General features: G+C 37.8%; 1 protein-coding gene across 2 annotated transcripts in view; it reads left to right on the forward strand.

Moving 5' to 3' along the window:
• Positions 1-4,838: 4,838 nt before the first annotated feature.
• Ift57 (intraflagellar transport 57) overlaps positions 4,839-20,187 on the forward strand; it is a 58,305-nt gene continuing 42,956 nt past the window's right edge. For both annotated transcript variants that reach the window (XM_075964097.1, XM_075964106.1), the window contains exons 1-5: positions 4,839-5,186; positions 7,477-7,639; positions 8,393-8,511; positions 11,422-11,512; positions 17,256-17,324. In XM_075964097.1, the coding sequence (XP_075820212.1) occupies positions 4,975-5,186; positions 7,477-7,639; positions 8,393-8,511; positions 11,422-11,512; positions 17,256-17,324 (654 nt within the window). In that variant the 5' untranslated portion in view covers positions 4,839-4,974. The remainder of the gene's footprint in view (positions 5,187-7,476; positions 7,640-8,392; positions 8,512-11,421; positions 11,513-17,255; positions 17,325-20,187) is intronic.

Genomic DNA, 20,187 nt, shown 5'->3' on the forward strand with positions numbered 1-20,187 from the left:
ATTATCATGGGTTTGTCTTTTCAATTTTCATATTTATTTATTTTACAAACTCCTTCACTGAAGTAAGCAATCCTCTAAACCAGTGGTTCTTTCCTAACACTGCAATCTTTAATGCAATTCCTTTTGTTGTGGTGATCACCAACCAAAGAATATTTTTAATGCTATATCACAGGGGTAATTTTGCTACCATTATGAAATGTAAAGTCAGTATTTTTGGAGACAGAGGTTTGCCAAAGGGGTCAAGACCCACAGGCTGAGAACCATTGCTCTAAACACATCAGAAAAATTTTGCAGTGCTGTCTTCAGCACAAGTGGAATTTAAATGATGGGAATCAGAAATGGGATTGTTTCTATGTGCGTAGCCCATAGCCTCTTACCAGCTTGTGACTAGTTCACCTTTCCCGCCTCTTTTGTGTACTGAATTCCCTTGGAAAGTTGTGTCTATTCTCAGTCTATTTCCCAATACTCCTGTAATAAGTTTCACCTTTATTAGGCAATTTACTATATTCTATTGTAATTCCATCCTTATATTTCTCTAAAGTATACTTTCCTGTATAAAGCACCAAATCAGAAGTTTTTGAATGACCCGGAATTTATAAACTTTGCAATTATACTAATTTTTTCATTCATGAAAACTTTATTATATACTTAGATTTTGGTAAGGTTTAACAATTTTTTTCTCCAATAAATGGTAGACTCATTCCTAGACTTATGTGGTTTTGGAATTGACTTTATTGTGTGTTTTTCTGTCTCCAGGAGCTTTTCTTTAGTTTGGCGAGGATAGGTAGAAAACTCTGAGCCCTCCCAGTAGTTTCTTCCTAGACTCTGGATCCCTTTGCTGACGTCACCAGAGAGTCCAGCTGTAGTACACAGTGCCCTGGCTGTATGTTTTCATCATGTTTAGGGAGATCATTCTAACATTCACATTTGAATATGACCTTTTTTCTTTCTAGAATTTTCACAGCACTTACCAGACGGAAGGAATTTAAAAATTTCTACCCAGATACTGGTGTTGCATATTGATTGGTTTGAGTGGGTGGCACTCATAAAATATCAGATACACACTCTCTCTCTGACCTCAATTACGACTTAAAAGCAGATCTGAGGTTGCCCATGAGAAAGATTCCTTTCTGTACTAAGAGGAGAATGATGATTTTATTATTGGACATTAAAAGTTGCTGCTGAAATCAGTGTGTATAGAGAAACCTATGAAAACAACCTTTTCCTCCATTTTAAACAGACATTTTCTAGTCATTTTTCCTACAGTTTATCATACTTTAAATTCACTTTCCTTTGTCTTTCTTCTTTGCTACAAATGTATTATTCTTTGTGTTAATAAAAAAATCAGGGAGTGTATATGCTTTTGATCTTACCTAATTTTTTCTAAGCAGGATTCCATGAGCATTTGATGCTATTAAATAAAATGTGTGTGCTTCTCTTCTGTTAAGCCATTAGTATGTAATTTAATTTTCAGGCCTAATCACAGAACCCAAAAGGAGAAAAAAAAAGGAGGAGGAGGAGCAGAAAAGGAAGGAAGGAAATATTTTCAGTTTCAAAAAAATTGTATTTGATTAGTGTTTTTCTGACGTTTTAATATCTACAATGGGTGGAAATGAATGTATTAAAACCCAAAGGAGGTATTTTAGTTGGTCTCTGTTGCTGTAAGAGAATAGCTAAGATTAAGAAATTTATAAAGATATAAGATCCATTTGGGTCATGATTGTGGAGTCTGGGACATCCAGAAAGATGACGTAAACATTTAATAGCTTCTTGTGATAGTCTCACGTGTTGCCGACTCATGGCAGAAGACAGAAGTCAAATAGAGCATGTGCAAGGAGAGAAAACAGATCAAATCCCCACTATAGCTAATCTATGCCCATGATAAGACCATTATTACAGTCAGGAGGGCTCTTTCTTCAGGACCCAAACCCCTCCCAAACTGGCCAATTTAACAAAGAAATAGGTTTTTAAACCTTCCCAGTCTTGCAAGTCTTATTGCCTGTATTTGGAGGCTCATCAAGCAAGCCCCCCTCCTTTTTACTGTCAGGTTTGCTAAGCACCTTTCGGGAAAATCCATTTAGCTAAGACCAGCTTTGGCTGGGATTCTGCTTAGTTTTCCGAGATTAGCTTGTATGCAGACATGGAATGGCTTTTAAAAGTCTTATGAACTACTTCCAATCGTTTCAGAGATGGTTTGTGAGAAATAAAATCATCTGAAGGCTGCCACAAATAATGGTCTAAAGGGGCGTCAGGGTAAGTCTTTGTAGGAAGTACACACATCTGGCCATATTTCCTTCTCTTTAAGCTCTATCTAGCTCCTAAGTCAAAGAGTTAGTCTTGCAGAAAAAAAGCTATTAAAAATACAACGTGGAGCTTCCAAGTGACTTGAGATAAGTAGGAGAGGATTTGAAGGGAATTGCTCCATCAAGGAAAAGGCTGTTGGTTGTTGGCAACTATTGTAGATAAATAAGAAAATGTGAAAACATCTGGGCCTTTTAAAGATGAATCATATTACTGTGTTCTTTACTCTTTTTCTCCCATGGAAAACCATAATGTGTTGAAGAATTGGATTTTCTCTCTTTTTATTCTCTGTGTGCCAGAATTGGGGATAGTTTATACTTTGGTCTTTCTTTCCTTCTTCCTTCCTTCTTCCCCCTCTCCTTCCCTCCCTGTCTTTTTTCCTTTCTTTTTTTTCTTTCTTTCTTTCTTCCTTTCTTTCTCCGCATTAACAGTGGAAAACTGATTCTTTACCTGCTTGCCAGCAGGTAAAGTCAGGGAAGGAAATGGCTGGATTTTGGAAGAGTTATTATTTTTCCCCAAGTCAGGATATACACATTATTGAAACTCAGCAGGGAAGCAATGTTTGACAACTTCCCACTGTGCTGCATAACCTTCCAAGCATCCAAGCGTGTCAGAACATCTTATGCAGGCGGCATGTTCCAGGTGGACCCCCACCCCCTGGGTATGAAGCGCACATTCCCACTATTCGAGAGCCTTTCAAGAATCATTTAAAAGCTATGGGCTGCTTGTTAGTTAATGAAATACCCCAAAACATATATATGTCTAGATAATTATGGCTATTATTTTATTCCTAAAAAGTTTCACATTCACCTTGTAATCCTCTCAACTTCCACCTGTGGTCATTGGATGTGGATGTGTCTGGGGGTAATCACTGCTGTAGGACAGCAGAGAAAATGAGAGACTAATTTGACAGGGGGCTAGAGGCAGACTCAATTTTCCCATCTTTACTAATAGCAACGGGTTCATGACTTATAAACAATGTTATTTAAAAAGCAATTCTTAGCCTGTGGATTTGGTTCAGTGGGTAAATGCTGTGCTACAGGTGTGTTGACCTAAGTTCAGATTCCCAGAACCTGTATAAAAACAGACACTATAGTGGTCTGTAGTCCAACAATATGAGAGGCAGAAACAGTAGAATTCCCTAGAAACTTGCAGGCCCTATGCCGAAATTTGCTTAACAAGTGACCAGAGGCCCTGTCTCAAAGTGGGGGTTGAAGACTGAAAGTATAGGTTGTACTCTCTCTCACACATGAACACACACACATATTCATTGCACACATATTTATTACATGCATAGATAGATAGATAGCAGGTAGATAGACATACAGACAGATAGAAGATGTAAAGAAATGCAATTATCCAATTCTCTGTGGAATCCTCCCCTTTACTTTGTTTTCTACATAAATCAGTAGAATCATTTTTCATTTGGATACCTTTATTAGTATTAGACGAGGCTGATTAGAATGAAATGTATATTTTTCATTTTATCACAAAGCAAAGGTTTTACAAATATATTTCAGGTTTTAGTTATGCAAATAACGTGATTCTTCTACGTTCTTAAGAGTACGATACAAGATGTAATGATCCCTTAACAGTCACAGGATTAAACTCACAAATGTTTGTCTCTTGCTTCCGAGTTACCTTTTAAGAAGCGAGTGAGCATCTACTTTGCTTAACTTCTGACTTTAACTATTAGGAAAGCTGTCTGATGCACTGTTTTCTTAGAATTTGAAGGATAAGTCACACCCGTGCTCAGTTATGTCTCCTTTGTATTTTCTAGGTCAATACCTGCAGACAGAGTATCAAAAATGCCCTCATCAATCAATCCCAAGGGCTGCAGTGCAGACGTTCCTTTCCAGATAGTCTATTTTGTTGGACTTCACTTTTACTCAAAAACTTAGGTCGGTATGAGCTTGAAGCAGATGAATAAGCAGGGTGTGAGGGTGGTACAAATCCTTCCCCAAAACCCACTCTTCCCACTTCAACCTCCACGTGCCCTCCCCCGCTACCCCCTTCCAATTAACCACTTTCGTAACATTGAACATAGAGTCATAGTATGACCTCAAGTTTTATTTAGCTATTAAATCTAGCACTACCTAATAAACTATTAAGTTAGGAAATAGACAAAAGAAGTCTTGTGGTTGGAATTTCTGAGATGCCTTGAAACTAAGGACAGCGAGTTTCACAACTACGAAAACTGAGGATCAGTGGGCGAGTAGCCTTCACTACTGTGTTCCGCTTCGTGTCAGTCCTTGAACCCAGGTGACCAGATATCCACTCTCATTAATCAGCCCTGAGCAAAGCACCAGATCTTGCGCTTCCTCTAGGCTGCACTGAGCTTGCAGAGCTGAAAAGCCGCTGATCCTGTGCCTTTAAAGAGCGAGGGAGAGTCGCCAAAGAGGCGGAAGAGCTGTAGCCACGCCCTTTGGGCGGGGCCACCTCTCAGGATGGGGGCGGGCATAGAGCGACGTCATGTAAGAATTCAGTCTTGGTTGGCGAGAATTTAGAAAGGGAGGCTGGGCGTGAAGGAGGCGGGGTCTCGTTGCCCTGGTGACCGTCGGCCCTGCGGTCGCCAGGTAACGGTGGCGGCTGTGCGGGGTACGAGGTCCTGGCTGCAGAGGCCGCGAAGATCCTGGCCCGAGCCCACGCCGGGCGCTGTGGATCTGAGCTGCGATGGCTGCCGCGGCAGCGGTGATTCCGCCGTCGGGCTTGGAGGATGGGGTGTCTCGGGCTCGCGGGGAAGGCGCAGGGGAGGCGGTGGTGGAGCGCGGGCCCGGTGCGGCCTACCACATGTTCGTGGTGATGGAGGACCTGGTGGAGAAGCTGAAGCTACTCCGCTACGAGGAGGAGCTCCTCCGAAAGAGCAATCTGAAGCCCCCGTCCAGGTGCGTGCCTTGACCCCCCCGGTGTCCGGTGCTGCCCGGACCCAGGGGACTCCCCTCCGTGAGGTGAAGACCCTGGGCTCCGATCCGCACTTTCTCTACCTTCCTTGCTCAGGAAAGGAACTTCTGCACGGAGCGAGGTGAAGTTTCCAGACTTGGTCATTTTGTGGAGAAAGTAAACAAGTTTTGTAATGGCCTGGGGAAGACAGCCTGCCCATTCTTTAAAACATATACGCACCATAAACCAAACACAAATCTCGTTTTAAAAGTAATAAAATACCCACAGTAGAAAGGATAGAAAAACTAATCTCTAGAGACAAATGCCCTTATCATTGAGATCTCTCTCCAGTTTTTGTTTTCTTTTGCTAGACTTTGTAAACTAACAACTGTGGGTACTTATGATTTTGCTGAGGAGCACTTTTTATGTAGTAAACTTGAGGACTAATTACTGCGGTTCAAAAGACTTAATGCTTTTGCAGCAGCAATACTCTTAGAAACTGGAAAGCAGAGAAGGCAATTGAAATATAAAGTGTTGGAATGGTCCGCATTATAGAACCTAAAGTCCCGTGCTTGCTGTGGTAGAAAAAGTTGGGAATATCCGGAAGGCAGTGCCGTTAGTTGCCCAGAGTGAGAGGCAGCACCCTCTCATGTAATCATGATAGCTTAGTGATAACTGTGATTCATTGTTGTTCCTATAACGTTTGTATTTGCTTTATCCTGTAAGAAGCAAATACAAAGAATTATCTAGAGTACTTTCTTTTACTGTCTACAGGTAGGCTCAAATAAATTGCTCAGTCAGTTTTCAGATCTTGCTCTCTTTCCAGACACTCGTGTTGAAAGATACTTAGACTCTCCATGGTGCTAAGTTAGTCTGTAAAAGGAGAAAAGTTAGAGAAGAAAGTGCATCTTGATCCTGATCCCTGATAGAAGTTTTAGGATTGGATTGTTATTTAAAACGAATTGATCATAGTAATATAGATGGCTAACATTTTCGGTGTCGATAAAACTGTGTTAATGGTTTCCAAATGCATTTGTCAAACAAAAGGATTTTGGCCTTATGTTACTATTAATACTTTGCTGTACTGAACCTCAAGTTGTGAGTGAGGTACTTTGTACCATGGATTTGTGTGTGCGTATTTTATCCAGTGGTTGACGGTGTCACAACCTGCACGTCAGTATCACCTGGGACTGGAGAAAGACATTCCCCAGCACTTGTCCAGGTGTCCCTTTTCACAAGGTCTGGAGAACAACATCCCTCTGGGTGGTTCTGATGTGCCCTCATGCTTGGGAGCCAGCATCACAGACCCACAATACCTGTCAGGGTGTCCATCCCTCTGTCTGTGAGGCATGCCCATTGATAAGGAAAACACAGTTGTTAGTGGACAGAATTTTTTGTAAGCCTATTCCTGAAAAGACTTCGTGACCCTTTAAAATTTCCTAGGTTTCTATTTTCTTTTAGAACATTAATAATTTCTTGATGGAAAAAGTTTAGAAAAATAGAAGTATAGACCACTGATTTTTTTTCCATTGGTTATAATGGCTGTATATATGTATCAGTTTAATAGTGATAGCTGCACAAAGAAAGCAAAGCAGATCTCTGATTCAACTTTCTTGAGTAATGTTGTTTATACCTTTTATATCCTCTTCTATCCTCTATGGGTCTGTATAAATCATATCCTCACTGGAACATGTTCAGTACAATAAGGGGTATAACAAAGTTCAGCAGTTGTGATGCTGGGGGATGTGGCAAAGGTGCTTCATCCTTGCTGCACCCCTGGACCACCTAAGTTGGGAACTTTTGAAATGTACCTGTTACGTTCTGTACCTGAAGTTTTGATTATCCATGAATGGGGCAAGACCTGACTCTCACCATAGCAGTGCTTAGAATCCAGTTTGAGTCTGCAACAAAGATGAAAACAACTGTCTGACATAGCTGATAGGTCACAAACAGCATAAACACAGTACGTTATTAGTGGCTCTTAAATTCCAATATCCTCACAATCCAAAATTGTCATTTTTTAGGGGAACTCACTTATAATCAATCACCTAAGTTGAGTTTGACAAAAGCTTGATGTATTTATTCTCCAAAATATATTACCTTCCATGCCCTGGTTGGAAATATTTTGTATATTTTAGTGATTGCCCCTGATACTGATTTGAAACTTGGGGAGTTCAAGAGTGTTGATGAAGGCTGCTTGAGATGCAAATTTTGCAGCTCTGGACTCGACTGTGTTACTTATTCCTAGTTGGTTTGCTTTTTCTCACCCTTCCCCCCTCCGTTGCTTTGAAACAGACACTACTTTGCTCTGCCTACCAACCCAGGTGAGCAGTTCTACATGTTTTGCACTCTTGCTGCGTGGCTGATCAACAAAACAGGGCGTCCCTTTGAGCAGCCTCAAGAATACGACGATCCCAATGCAACTATCTCTAACATACTGTCTGAGCTTCGCGCATTTGTAAGTATTCTGAAGCTGTGGATTTCGATATTAGCATCAGTGACAGATGTTAGCCTTTTAGATGACTCTTCTGGAATAGCAGACAGACAGATAATAGTTGACTGATATATGGTGCTTTTTTAAATTTAAAGTAAGACCTTCTCAGTATGGTTGATATTACATATAACATGAATTTCACTTCTAAAAATGTTACTCTAGACTCTCTTTAGCTGAGAGTAATAACATTTGTCTTATTTATTTATTTATTTATGGCTCTCAGAAGTGAACAGTTATTTGATTGGTTAGTTCTTCCCCTCAAAGGGAAATTACGAATTGCTAAGCCAAACCCTGCACTTTGAAAGGATCTTGAATTTATTAGGTGTCCTAAGTTGTATTTTCATTTTTGACTTTTTCTGGAGAAAGGCAATGAGACATTTTGGTACAGGTTGCTAATTTTTAATAAATGAGTCACTGAGTCATTGTTTAAAAAATATATTTTGACATATGAGTAGTTTTACTGCTTTTTTATTATTAATTTGTATTTATGCTTTATGTAACTGCATTTTAATTTGGTACTTTGAACAATAAAATACCTGATTTTTCCTTTGTGTAACTGTATCAATGGATTGAAGAGTCTTAAGAAATGAATGTCAAAGAAGAAAAGCAACTACCTTTTTCTGAAATCATTGGAAAAGTGGAAAATTATACATGTGCTCAGTGATTCTTTGCTAACACAACCTTGACATCTAACAAATAATATCTTTATCTTTTCAGGGGAGGACTGCAGATTTTCCTCCTTCAAAATTAAAGGCTGGTTGTGGAGAACATGTATGCTATGTTCTTGACTGTTTAGCTGAGGAAGCATTAAAATATATTGGTTTCACTTGGAAAAGGTAACTATTACCTGACAGGAAGATATGCTATGTAATTACCATTTTTCTGAAGTGCAGAGCTGTTTAATTGAGCCGACAAGAGCTGACTGTTCTGAACTGACAGTGGTTCCGATTGTTAAGTCTAGACGAACATCAGGATGTCTTCCAAATCTATTCTGAAGTAATGTTGACCATCCCAGGGCCACTTCCCTGTTTGTAATTATTGAAGGTTTAACTATAACTGCGCACATCCTTGCCGATTTGGAAAAACTTTCTCAAATTCTCTTTATTTTGTTTATACCCACGACCATCGTGTGTGTTGATTTAACTAAAAGCCTCGTATTTAAATGGAAAAGGAAGTTTATATAGTAGCAAGTGTGCGATTTTCTTTTCTCTTTGCTTGGTGACTAGAATAACATTAAAGAAGCCACTTGACATCCTCTTGGACAGTGTCCATAGCTTTTCTCTGACCTGAAAGTACATTGTTTATATTTTGTGCTATTAATATAATTTATTTACCAGTGTAGATTTTGTTGTTACAGATCTTGCCAATCATTCATCATACGTATTCTGTGGTAATTAGCACAATATACAAAATATACTTAGTTTGTCATATATATTCAGTAAGTATTGATGAATGAATAAAATCAGAAACTATTGGTTTATATAGTGTATGATTAAAACATATACAGTTCATATTTTGAAAGTTTGGATTGTTGATAGGTTAGAACGTGAAAGACATGGTGCAAATAAAATATGACATAGTATTGGATTTATACTTGAACAAAATTCTGTATATAGAGAGGTATATATTACTCCATGTTAATATATTAATACATATGCAATTGCATTTAGGTGAAAATCTACTTCCTTTTAGGAAGTATTTTTAAAAACTTACAAAGATGTGTGTGTGTGCAGGAAAGATTATGCAGACTGAACAACTTGTATTTATGTATTTAGGAATATTTATACACACATACATACACATACACAAACAACAACAATAAAAGAAAAAGAAACCATGTATTTAAAAGAGAACAAGGGAGTAGGTATATGGGCGATTTTAGGGGGAAGAATGGGAGGGGGAAATGATGTAATTAATTTCAAAATTTAAAAAAATTTCCTTGATTTATGATACCATTGGATTGAAGTATATTAAATAACTGATATCCATTTACTTTAAATCTAAATTGTTATAGTTTCCTTTACATCAACCCAGACATGTCCATTCAGTACATTGTAAAGAATGACTCTGCAACGGCTAATACTGTTGGTTAGGTGTCAAAACAAGATAAATTACATATGGGCTGCCCTAGATTCTCAGTTACTAACTCCATAGCCCAGTATATCATTATTGCATTCCAAGCTATTACTGTCTCAGCCACTATTCAATTTGTACTTCCTTTGTCTCTAGTAAAATCTTTGTCTCGGCCTAAGAGTTATCACTTGGATAATTTGTAAGAATTATATATGCATGGAAGAAGAAAGGAGAAAGTTAAAAAGTAATAAAAATTGGAAACTACATCACCTCTGTAATACATAAACTACACAGAACATTATTATGAATGATTATTTTATACAAATGTGGAACTATTCTTAGAAGAACATTTTTGAGATAATTATCTAATTCTAACTAATAAAAAATTGGGAAGTTTATTGTACAAGATTGATTTGTTTAATAATACCTTCCTTGCTTCCTGTTCCATGTTAATTTTTATATTGTCTTAATAGGTTTGAAATACAGATTCTTAAAATTAGTTGACAAAATAAATGTGAATGCATCTGGGTGTTTTTAATGTGGAAATAAGTGAACCTTAAGGGAGAAATGGTTGTCCAATACTTAATGTTGGGAACACTAACTGGATTTTAGAAATAAGAATCAATCTTATTACCTATATAAAAATAAACTGCAGATTTCAGAGATGTGAATTGAAAAACAGAGCCGTAGGCACAGTGAGAGATCAGAGGGCTGTCAGAAGGTGTGGATCGAGAGAGCGCTGTAAATGTGTAATGTAAAGTCTAGGGTCTGGACAGGAAAACGCTGTCAAATCTATCCAGTAGTAATTATAACAGTCTTGACTATTCAGGATTCTAAGTAATGAAACTAGGCAACATCATAGATTGGGTGAACATTGATTTTCTTAATTTAGGGAAGACAAAGAGTATAAATGTGTGTCTCAGAAAAAAATGAATAATCAATTAGAATTATAAAGTTCTTGTTCCATCAGTCTCATGCTAAAGTAATTCAGTTATAAAACGCAATGATTTTTTTCATTTGTTTTATTGGCACAGATTATTTTACACATATTGGTGAACATATTGAAACAGAGATGCCATCCCTCACTATTCTTGGGAGTATAAATTAAGGTAGCATTTTCGAAGCCAATTTTGTCAGTACTCATCAAAACAATAACATGTACAAAGTTGTTGATGTAGCCATTCCACATGGACAAATCTATTTTAAAGATCTGTCTAGTAATAAATCTACAAATATGATTTTTGTAATATCATTTAACAAACAATAGAAACAATCCCAATGTTTTAGTCTTAGACTGATAGTTAAATCATAGTACTGCTGTTCATTGGAACATAATGCATATTATATTACATATTATATATAATCTATAATACATATTATATAGTGTGCATTTTATGTGTATATATATATGATAGCTAATAGCACATATATATATGTTTTGTATATGATAGCAGTATAATCAGAATCAACTTATTTTTGTCAGTGTGCTTTTTATGTTTAGAGATAGGTATCTTTGCTTTTTTTAACACTGAAAATTTCAGAAAGAAACAAAACATTGACTGGCCATTAGTGAAGGGAACAGAGCCTCATATGGAAGCATCTTTCCCATTCCTCATTAGACTTGTATTTTTACTGAATTATTTTTAAACATTCACTGTATCTTGGTATTTCAGGCCATCATACCCAGTGGAAGAATTAGAAGAAGAAACTGTCCCAGAAGATGATGCAGAATTAACATTAAGTAAAGTGGATGAAGAATTTGTGGTAAGTGTGGAGCTGAGCTGCCTAGCCTTGCCCATGGCGCCCTTTCCCTCTCCTCATTCCCTACTCCATTTTTCTGTAATGCATTTAGTTGTTCTACGTCCAGTGCCATTATCAATCCTTTAGGCCTTTGCTTAAGTTCATGTTCATGGTCGTGAGTCAGTTCTAGAAGAGTTTCTAAATCTGTTTTATATGTATATATATACATGTGTATGCATATACGTGTATATAAATCACTAATTATATGAACAGTGTTTTATTAACAACTGAGCCTGACCTTGAGAAACCATAACTAACAAAGAATCTAGAGCAGAAAGCTAACAGTTCATCTTGTGCTGAATGTGGTGGTGTACACCACATTTTAGGACGCAGAGATTAGAGAGTCCCCAGTTAAAAGCCTGTGTCTACTGCACAGCAAGTTTTGGGACTTAGGCCACATAGCAAGATAATATCATAACAAAACACATCATCTTCAGAATGCCCTAAGGATTTATAATTAGTGTACCTTCCTACAGTTACTATTTGTTTTTAAGGAATTCCTTTATTTTTATCAATTAGGGTGAATACTGCCGCTGAAATTTTGTTAAAATGCTTTTAAGTGACCAGTATTATTTAAGTTGTTTGGCTCCATCTACATATTTTCCATGTTTAATTTCCTATCCATGGTATGAAGCTAAATAATCAGTTCTCTACAGTAGTTGATGTAGTAAGACAATAGAAACCGAAAAGCATTTCTCAAAGTGATCCTTTCATAGAACTGGACGTGGGTTGAGCTGAATGTTTTAGAAGATATCCATGCAATCTGAACTGGACACATGGTGGGGGAAAGAGTTTATGTAGTATTTTGCTGTCACAAACCAATTCAAGATTTCATTTTTTTAATCAGAAGATAATCCACTCTATATTTTAACTTAAATAAACTAGTATAAACTATAAAGTTGCTAGTTGTTAGATTATCTAAATAGTAAAAGTTAACAAGTAGTCATAGAGTTAAATAGAGTTATATACAAATAGAATATTATGTAGATGGCATGTCTTAATTACAGACATTACTGATATGAGAATGACAATTTGTACTTCATTTTACAAAATTTGCTGGCATCATGACTGTAATTATGTAAGATATGTAAAAATACCAGTATATTAATGTTTGTTATAAACGGATAGAATAATTATGGATGATTCTGTTTAATATTTCTTTGTACTTTCAAGCTTTTTAATGTATATTTTATTAGAAGTATTAAGGCTACTTTTAACCATATCAAGATACATAACACTACGTGACTGTGCTGCTTTTTTAGCTCCCAAGGTTGAATCTCGCTGTAGCCAGGCTGGCCTAGAACACTCACCATGTAGTCCAGGCTGGTCTCTGCTTCTCAAGCTAGACCACTATAAAACTAGTCAGTTTAAAACAAATATTTTTTAATATGATAAAATTTGAAAATCAAGGCAAAAGAAAGCACAGCCATCAATTCTGCCTGTAGCTATGGAACTCCTGGTGTGTGTTTAACAGTCAGTAGCTGTGTTAAAGTGTGTTCTGAAGCTTGAAGGCAGGAAGGAACCAGGTGTGACCCAGCAACTGTCAGAAAAGCAGAGCTTCTAGGATCAGGTGGGGATGCTTCAGGTGAACTGGAAAGAGAATTTAGGCATTTAAAGAAGTTTAAACTATTGTTCAATAAGTTTTCCACTCAGGATCAGAATTAAAGTCCTTATATATTCTCAATTTTTCCCCATTTACTTGGGTATGTCCATGGTCTTTTTAATAACTAATAGAGTATCAATCTATACCTGCTTCTAATATGCCAACATTTAACTTCAAGGCTGTCATTCAAAAGTACTAGTCTCACTTTGCTCGCCCTCATGGCCCCAGATTGCCATTAGGGATTTGGTGTGTGTCAAGGTTTTAGTGTTTGACTACAGACTCTCTCAGGGATACTGTTGTGTAACTTTTCAAAATCTTAGCTAATTTTTTCTATGAATTTTTTAAAGGTCAAAGTGGAATTATTGTGTTTATGAAATTAGGGAAATAAACTAGACAAGATCCTCTTTATAGTATTCTCCCAAGCCAGGCGGTAAAGACCTCCCAGTATAAGACCAAACCACAGGCCTTCCTCGGAGGAACTTCCTCTGGAGCTTCTCGTTTGCTTTCTGTCCAGTCTCTGGATGTGTTCCTTTCTTTTCCTCCTCCTCCTCACATCACTCTGCTATTCCCTCTCTTCCTTCTCCTGTCATCTCCTGTCACTGTTGCTAAGGAAAACTGGCCTTGTGCTTGCAGAGCCCTGTAAGGGACCCACTGATGCTGTTGGCAGAGTTTTGGGTGGCTCAAGGATAGCGCAGATAACTTCTGACACGTCTGCTCTTGTCATCCGGAAAGTAGAGACCTGCATCTGGAAAGCGCCAAATCAAAATCAGCCACCCTGCTAATTAGTCCTTCAAAGTAATGATGACGTGGAGTCTCACTTTGTATGAGCATACCTTTCAGAACAAGCAGGAAGGGAATTAAGGTGCAAAGTTAAGCAAAGAAATGGTAGGAAATTTGCTTTCTGAATTCCTGAGATAAATCATGGAGAATCCTAACTTATTTTAAAAATTATTTTCTTCTGAGCCCATTTATGTTTGAATTCCTTTGGAATGTTCTCTTCATAATATTTAGTAAATTAGTTTATTTTCTGATTAGTCTAGATTCTCTAAGAAACTAGAACAGTAGGATTCATGCACACACACACACACACACACACACGCACGCACACACATACACACCTTTAGAGAAAGAAAAAAGTTCCCCTGGAGAGCTGGTAATTGGATTGGAACCAAAGCCTCACTCCCTCATACCATATGAGTATTCTCCCCTGAGCTGAGCTGGAACACCTTTTTGAGATCTGTTCTTTGTATTTTACCCAGGGTTAAGTGGACCTTGCTCACACTATAAAGTCTAGAAGGGCCTTAAACTTTGGATATTCCCACCTCAGCTTCCTGATTAACTAGAAGTGCAGTTATGCACTGCAAGCTTGGCTGGGAGAAAGTGTTTATGTGGAACTGAGTAACTCGGCTATGGGGTGTGAGAAGTCCCAAGGCCTGCTCTTGACAAGTTAGATCCAGGATAACTGATGGCCTAATTCCAGTGTGAATGTGAAGACCCCAGGGAGAGTGATGCCTCAGGTTTCCGTCTGGATCTTACACCCCAGACAGAAGGCCGATGCCCTGATTTAAAGCAAGGGGAGCATAAAGCCTGTTGGTGGCTTTTCCTCTTCAGACTTTGCAGGCTGGAGACACACCCACCTTGGAAAAGACAGCCCCTTCGCTCAACTCCATTGTTTCAAACATTTATTTCACCTAGAAGTATCCTCAAAGATGCTTTCTGAATAATATTTAATAAATTATTTCAGCATCAATGCCTAATCAAGTTGACACATAGAATTAGCTACTAGATTTCCATCCCTTGTCAACTTGCAGCCCTTTAAATCTCATTTTATCTCCAAATAAAGGCAGTAGCAGGAGCATAATTCTGCTTAACTATACCGCACACTTAAAGTATCTTATAGTTTATGAGAAAGGATAAGACAGAAATATATTTGCAAATAAATGTGGAAGAAATATGCATGACAGTGTGGTCCTTATTCCTACACGTAGTTACATAGTTAGCGACTTCTTAGAACCGCCTTCATTCACCATCAGTTCTCCACCCCTCTACCTTCAGCACTGCAGCTGACTGTGGTTGTTTACCCGGTAGTGATCCAAACCTTCATTCCTAAAGGGTCTGGGACATCAGAAGTCTTGTCTGGATTAGGTCATTATAGTTTCCCAGTGGCCCTAATTACTGGGCATGGCAGTGCTAAATGATAAACTGAAGGCTTGCCTGTGGTCCAGACACCCACCCCTCTGTCTTACCTCTGTTGTAATGGCAGCATAATTTCCCTTTGGCAGCCAGCACAGTAGTTCTTCCCATGGCTATTGATTCGGAAGTGTGGGGAGCCCTAAGCAGCCAAATAGTGTTCTTAGCATGCAGTTCAGTAGCGTCATCGTTGTATCTCCTAGTGGAGTTAAGACCTGTAGGCTAACGGAATCATTAAGTCACAGGAACCAGAGCAAAGATTTTCCTAGTAGCTAATTAGAAGTGATGGTGCTGCCAACATTTGCACTCCTTAATTCTCGAGCCGTCTGCTGGGTGATGGCGCATGCTGGTATCTAGTATTAAAGCTTTGTCCTTAGTGTTCAATGGAGTATACATGTCTGCTCATGTCCTATGTGAACAGTACTGATGAGGTCATGGTAAAGTACGGTGACCTTGTTTCTCCTAAGAGCACTGAGTCATTGGCATTTCAATGAATTACTCTTGTTAAGTAGTAGAAACACAAAATACACCTAAGTCACTTTTCAGAAGTATAAGTATTTACTTGTCTTGATATATAAACAAGTCAGTTTTGTCTGCACATCTTTGCCCCCATTATTCCCCATCTCAAGAAAAACAAATGTCAAGCCAGTGTATCAAGTGTGTCCATACTGTCTTGTGAGTTACTGGATTCTTTTCAGTTCTCCAAGGCTTAGGGCATAGTTCTCAAGTCTTACTTTAGTGGGACAGATCTAGGACTTTCATTCCAGCAAGTTCCCTGGCAATACCAAAGTTCCTGTTCTCAGAATCACATTTTGAGAACCACTGGCTCTCCTTTCTCAAGTCTGAAGACAAGGGCTCTTTGAACCCTCCCACTGCAGCTCTGAACACTCCTACCTGTAGAAATGTTTGCCAGCCCACACTCACTTTTGGCCTAGTTTGCTTGTATTTTTGTTTACAAGATCAGATGACTCAAAGATCGTTTTTTTGTTTTGTTTTGTTTTGTTTGGCATTACTGTGATGCCCAGTGTCCATAAGATTGAAATATTCTTGTTAGCTTACTTTTCCCTACTATGCCACTTGTCACCACAATGAATGACATTTGAAGAGAAGGAGATGCTTATGTTTTCTATGCTAATAGAACCCCCTGCTTATTTTCTTATATAGAGCATATTGTATCTCAAAGGGTCATTTCCTAACCACACCTCCACAACCAGCTGCTTTCAGATGAGGCCAGGTTGGGATCCCTCTGGATGTGAGGACCATACACCAAACATCAATATTATCCATTACCTTCACAAGCCTGAGCAGCCAGGATGCTCTTCACACAGTGAAAAGTGTATCTTCAATGCTGGAGAGATGGCTCACTGCTTAAAACTTGCTGTTCTTCCCAAAGACCCAACATCCAGCCTTCCCCTCTCTCCCGTGAGCCCCAGCACACATGTAGCACACAGAGGTACAGACAGAGACACAAACAGGTAAATGAAATATTTTTTCAAGCCCATCTATATGTAGTTAGTCCTTGAGACAAATGAAACTACCTGTGTCTTTCAGCCTTCGTTTTTTTTTTTTCATTTAAGTCTTGTTGCTCCAGTAAAATTTTCCACTGTTTCACTTCGACCTATTTTTCTCTTGTTTTTATGTTTATTCATGAATTGTAGCAATTACTCCTCCCCTCCCTCTTTCTTCCCTTCTTTCTTCACTGTCTGCAGAAACAGGTTCTTTTAAATGGCACCATCAAAACTTCAAAGAAATTATGGGCTGTTAATAATTTTGTGCCCTACTTTATGAATATTTATTAGGCTTTTAAATATGCTTTACTGAGTCAGTCATATTAAGCTTAGCTAGCTTAGAATATTATGTATTTACAAATATATATTTAACTTTTTATGAATTTAAAATTTTTATTTTTCAAAGGAAGAGGAGACAGATAATGAAGAAAACTTTATTGATCTCAACGTTTTAAAGGCCCAGACCTATCGATTGGTAAGTGTCATTGGCTAAACAAGGAATCGGCAAGCAATAAACAATACGTATTCTGCTGAAAATGTGAGAAGAAGTCATTTGCCAGACATTATTTTGTGTAATTCTTGCAAAGTAGCTACGAAAATTGTTTTCCTATATATATAATGCTATGCATAGGAAAATTATATAATATATGCATATATGTATATATACATGTACACAATTATATGTATACAATTATAGCAAGCATAAAAATCCAGAAAGGTGAGTAAGGCTGCTTCCTGCTTGTGGAAACCAACACAGTGCTTGTAGGGCAAACTGAAAATGTATTTGAAGGCATTTTTATTATGAAAAGCTGTAAATTTTTCTCTCTCAAGATATTATCCATTGAGATAGACCAGGAGTGGATGGTTTTCGTTTGTAGAAAAACACTTAAATTGTATTTCCATGAAGTAAAATAAATTCTATTATGTGGTCAAACATTGCTTTAAGACAGATTTTCCCTCTGTTTTGATTACAAAATTAATACAGTTGATGAGAGTATACATACTGCCAATGAGCTATTTTAAATGTACATGTGGCATTTTTGCATTTTATACATATATTACATTTCAATAAAGTATGTACCTATGTACCCTCAAAAATGTTTGTGTACAATATATTCTTACTTGCCCTCTATTTTCATGTCTGAGTCCTCAAAGCAAGTTTGGATCTAGTTCTAGTTTTATATGAAAACTTCCTCAAGCTACCACAAGATGTTTTGTTATTACTCACTATTTCCTGCATTAGTATTGCTGATTTTCAGTAGCTATCACCAGTGTGTGTGTGTGTGTGTGTGTGTGTGTGTATTAGTGTGTGTGAGCATGAGTGTGTATAACCATGTGTGTGTGTGCATGCCTGTGTGTGTGCACATATGTTTGTGTCCCAGCTTGAAATGGAATGGAATGTTGTGGCTCTCTTGACAAGAACTCAGTACTTTACTAGGATTTTAACCTTGGACAAATCTCCAAACTTGTTGGAAAATGTTAGTTAGCCCATTCATAAGACTTCTGTGAAGAAAATGGTTATAAACAGAGCATAAGAATGGCATCTATCATATAGTAAATGTTTATCACATGCTAGCTAAGAGCCAACCTTTCCCATGTTCTCATATGTCTGATTTATAAGTTCCTTCATGACAGGGATAATTGTCCCTTTTATATTTCTCAAGCCATAAAGCACAAAGTGCTGAATAAATAAATACATGTTCAATAAAGGAAAACATTTTAAACTTATTTTTATTTTTTAAGTAAAATATAATTATGTTATTTATCTCCACTTAACTTCCCTTCCTCAAACTCCTCCCATGTCTCTCCTCCTTAGCTACCTAAAAATCCCTGGTCTCCTCTTTTGTTGGTTGCTATTGTTACACACACACACACACACACACACACACACACACACACACACTTATGCATGAGCATAAATACAAACTTCTGAGTCATTGTTACCTGTATGTAAATTATTACAGGGATGACCACTTAGTTCTGAATAACCAATTAGGAGTCTCCTTCATGGGGAAAAGCTTCTCCTGCTTTCAGCATCCCTGAGATTAGTTCCTGTAGCTCTTTGTCTGGGGTGGAGGCTGTGAGATTCCCTTTCTGCCTTAGCAGATCTGTTGGTGTTGACCTTGTTTGGGTCTTGTTTAAGTAGCTTTATCATTGAAGTGTCATGGATGAAGTTTCCCTGTCACTTCTAGGAAACATAATCTCACTACAGATTTCTTGGTCCTCTGGCACTTCCAGAAGAGGTGCCTCCTCTTCGGCAGTGCTCCCTCAGTCCTAGGTGCAGGAGTTATGCTGTAGATGTATCCACAGGGGCTGATGCTCTGTGGCCAGCTGTTCTCTACATTTTGATTGGTTTTGGTATTCTGTAATGGTCTAGAGAGAGAGTAGGTTTAGTTAAGGAGATGCCGCCATATAAATGCCAAAGGAGACAGATGCCAGAACCTTACCAGTAGGTCACAGCCTTGTGGTGATACATAGATTAATAGAATGGGTTAATTTAATATGTAAGAGTTAGCTGAAAATACACCTAAGCTATTGGCCAAACAGTGTTGTAATTAATATTGTTACTGTGTGGTTATTTGGGTCTGGGCAGCCAGTAGACGAACGAGCAGTCTTCATCTACAATGGTTTCTGTTGTAAAGAACTTCTTTAGTGAGGGTTGGGAACTATATTTACATGTGGGTATAAGGATAAAAACTTAAAAAGCAGTTAGGATTTATGCTGGTTTAGTGACATAGCAGTAGTAGCTTCTCCTCTAATTTTGATGACTTTCTGGCCCCAGGTAATTTGCTAGGTTTCCAGGACCAGGAATCCTATTAGAGAGCTGTTGGTTACTGCCAAGGTATTGCAGTTTTAGGGAAACTTTGCCGTGTTGGTCAGTGTTGTGGTTCATAGGCTTCATATCTGGTTTCTTCCCTCCTTGGTAGTATAGCAAACATTCTTAATGTTATAGTTAGTCCCTCCTCCCTTTCTGTCTGTTTTGACATCCCTCCCTCTCCCTAATTAAAGCCCCCATTTCCCAATTTCCCTGTGAATGAATGTATTTTTATTGATTTTTTAAGATTATATAAAGTAATGTTAACATTTATGTTCAAATAAACTTATTTATATCTTACATTTTCAGATCCCTTTTTAGTATTCAAATTATTTTAATACTGTCTACTCTTTTGATGTATTTGTGTAGTATAAACATTAACATTTATAACTTCAAGGTATTCAAATTTTTAAAAGTTAATAAATTATACTACGAAGTTTAAAATATTTCTTCAAAGTCCAAGTCTTTTCCCCCTTCCACCACATAGGTTTGACAAAGTTTGAATATGATATGATTCCTACTT

This window comes from Microtus pennsylvanicus, chromosome 1, assembly GCF_037038515.1.
Source record: "Microtus pennsylvanicus isolate mMicPen1 chromosome 1, mMicPen1.hap1, whole genome shotgun sequence".
Lineage (NCBI taxonomy): Eukaryota > Metazoa > Chordata > Mammalia > Rodentia > Cricetidae > Microtus > Microtus pennsylvanicus.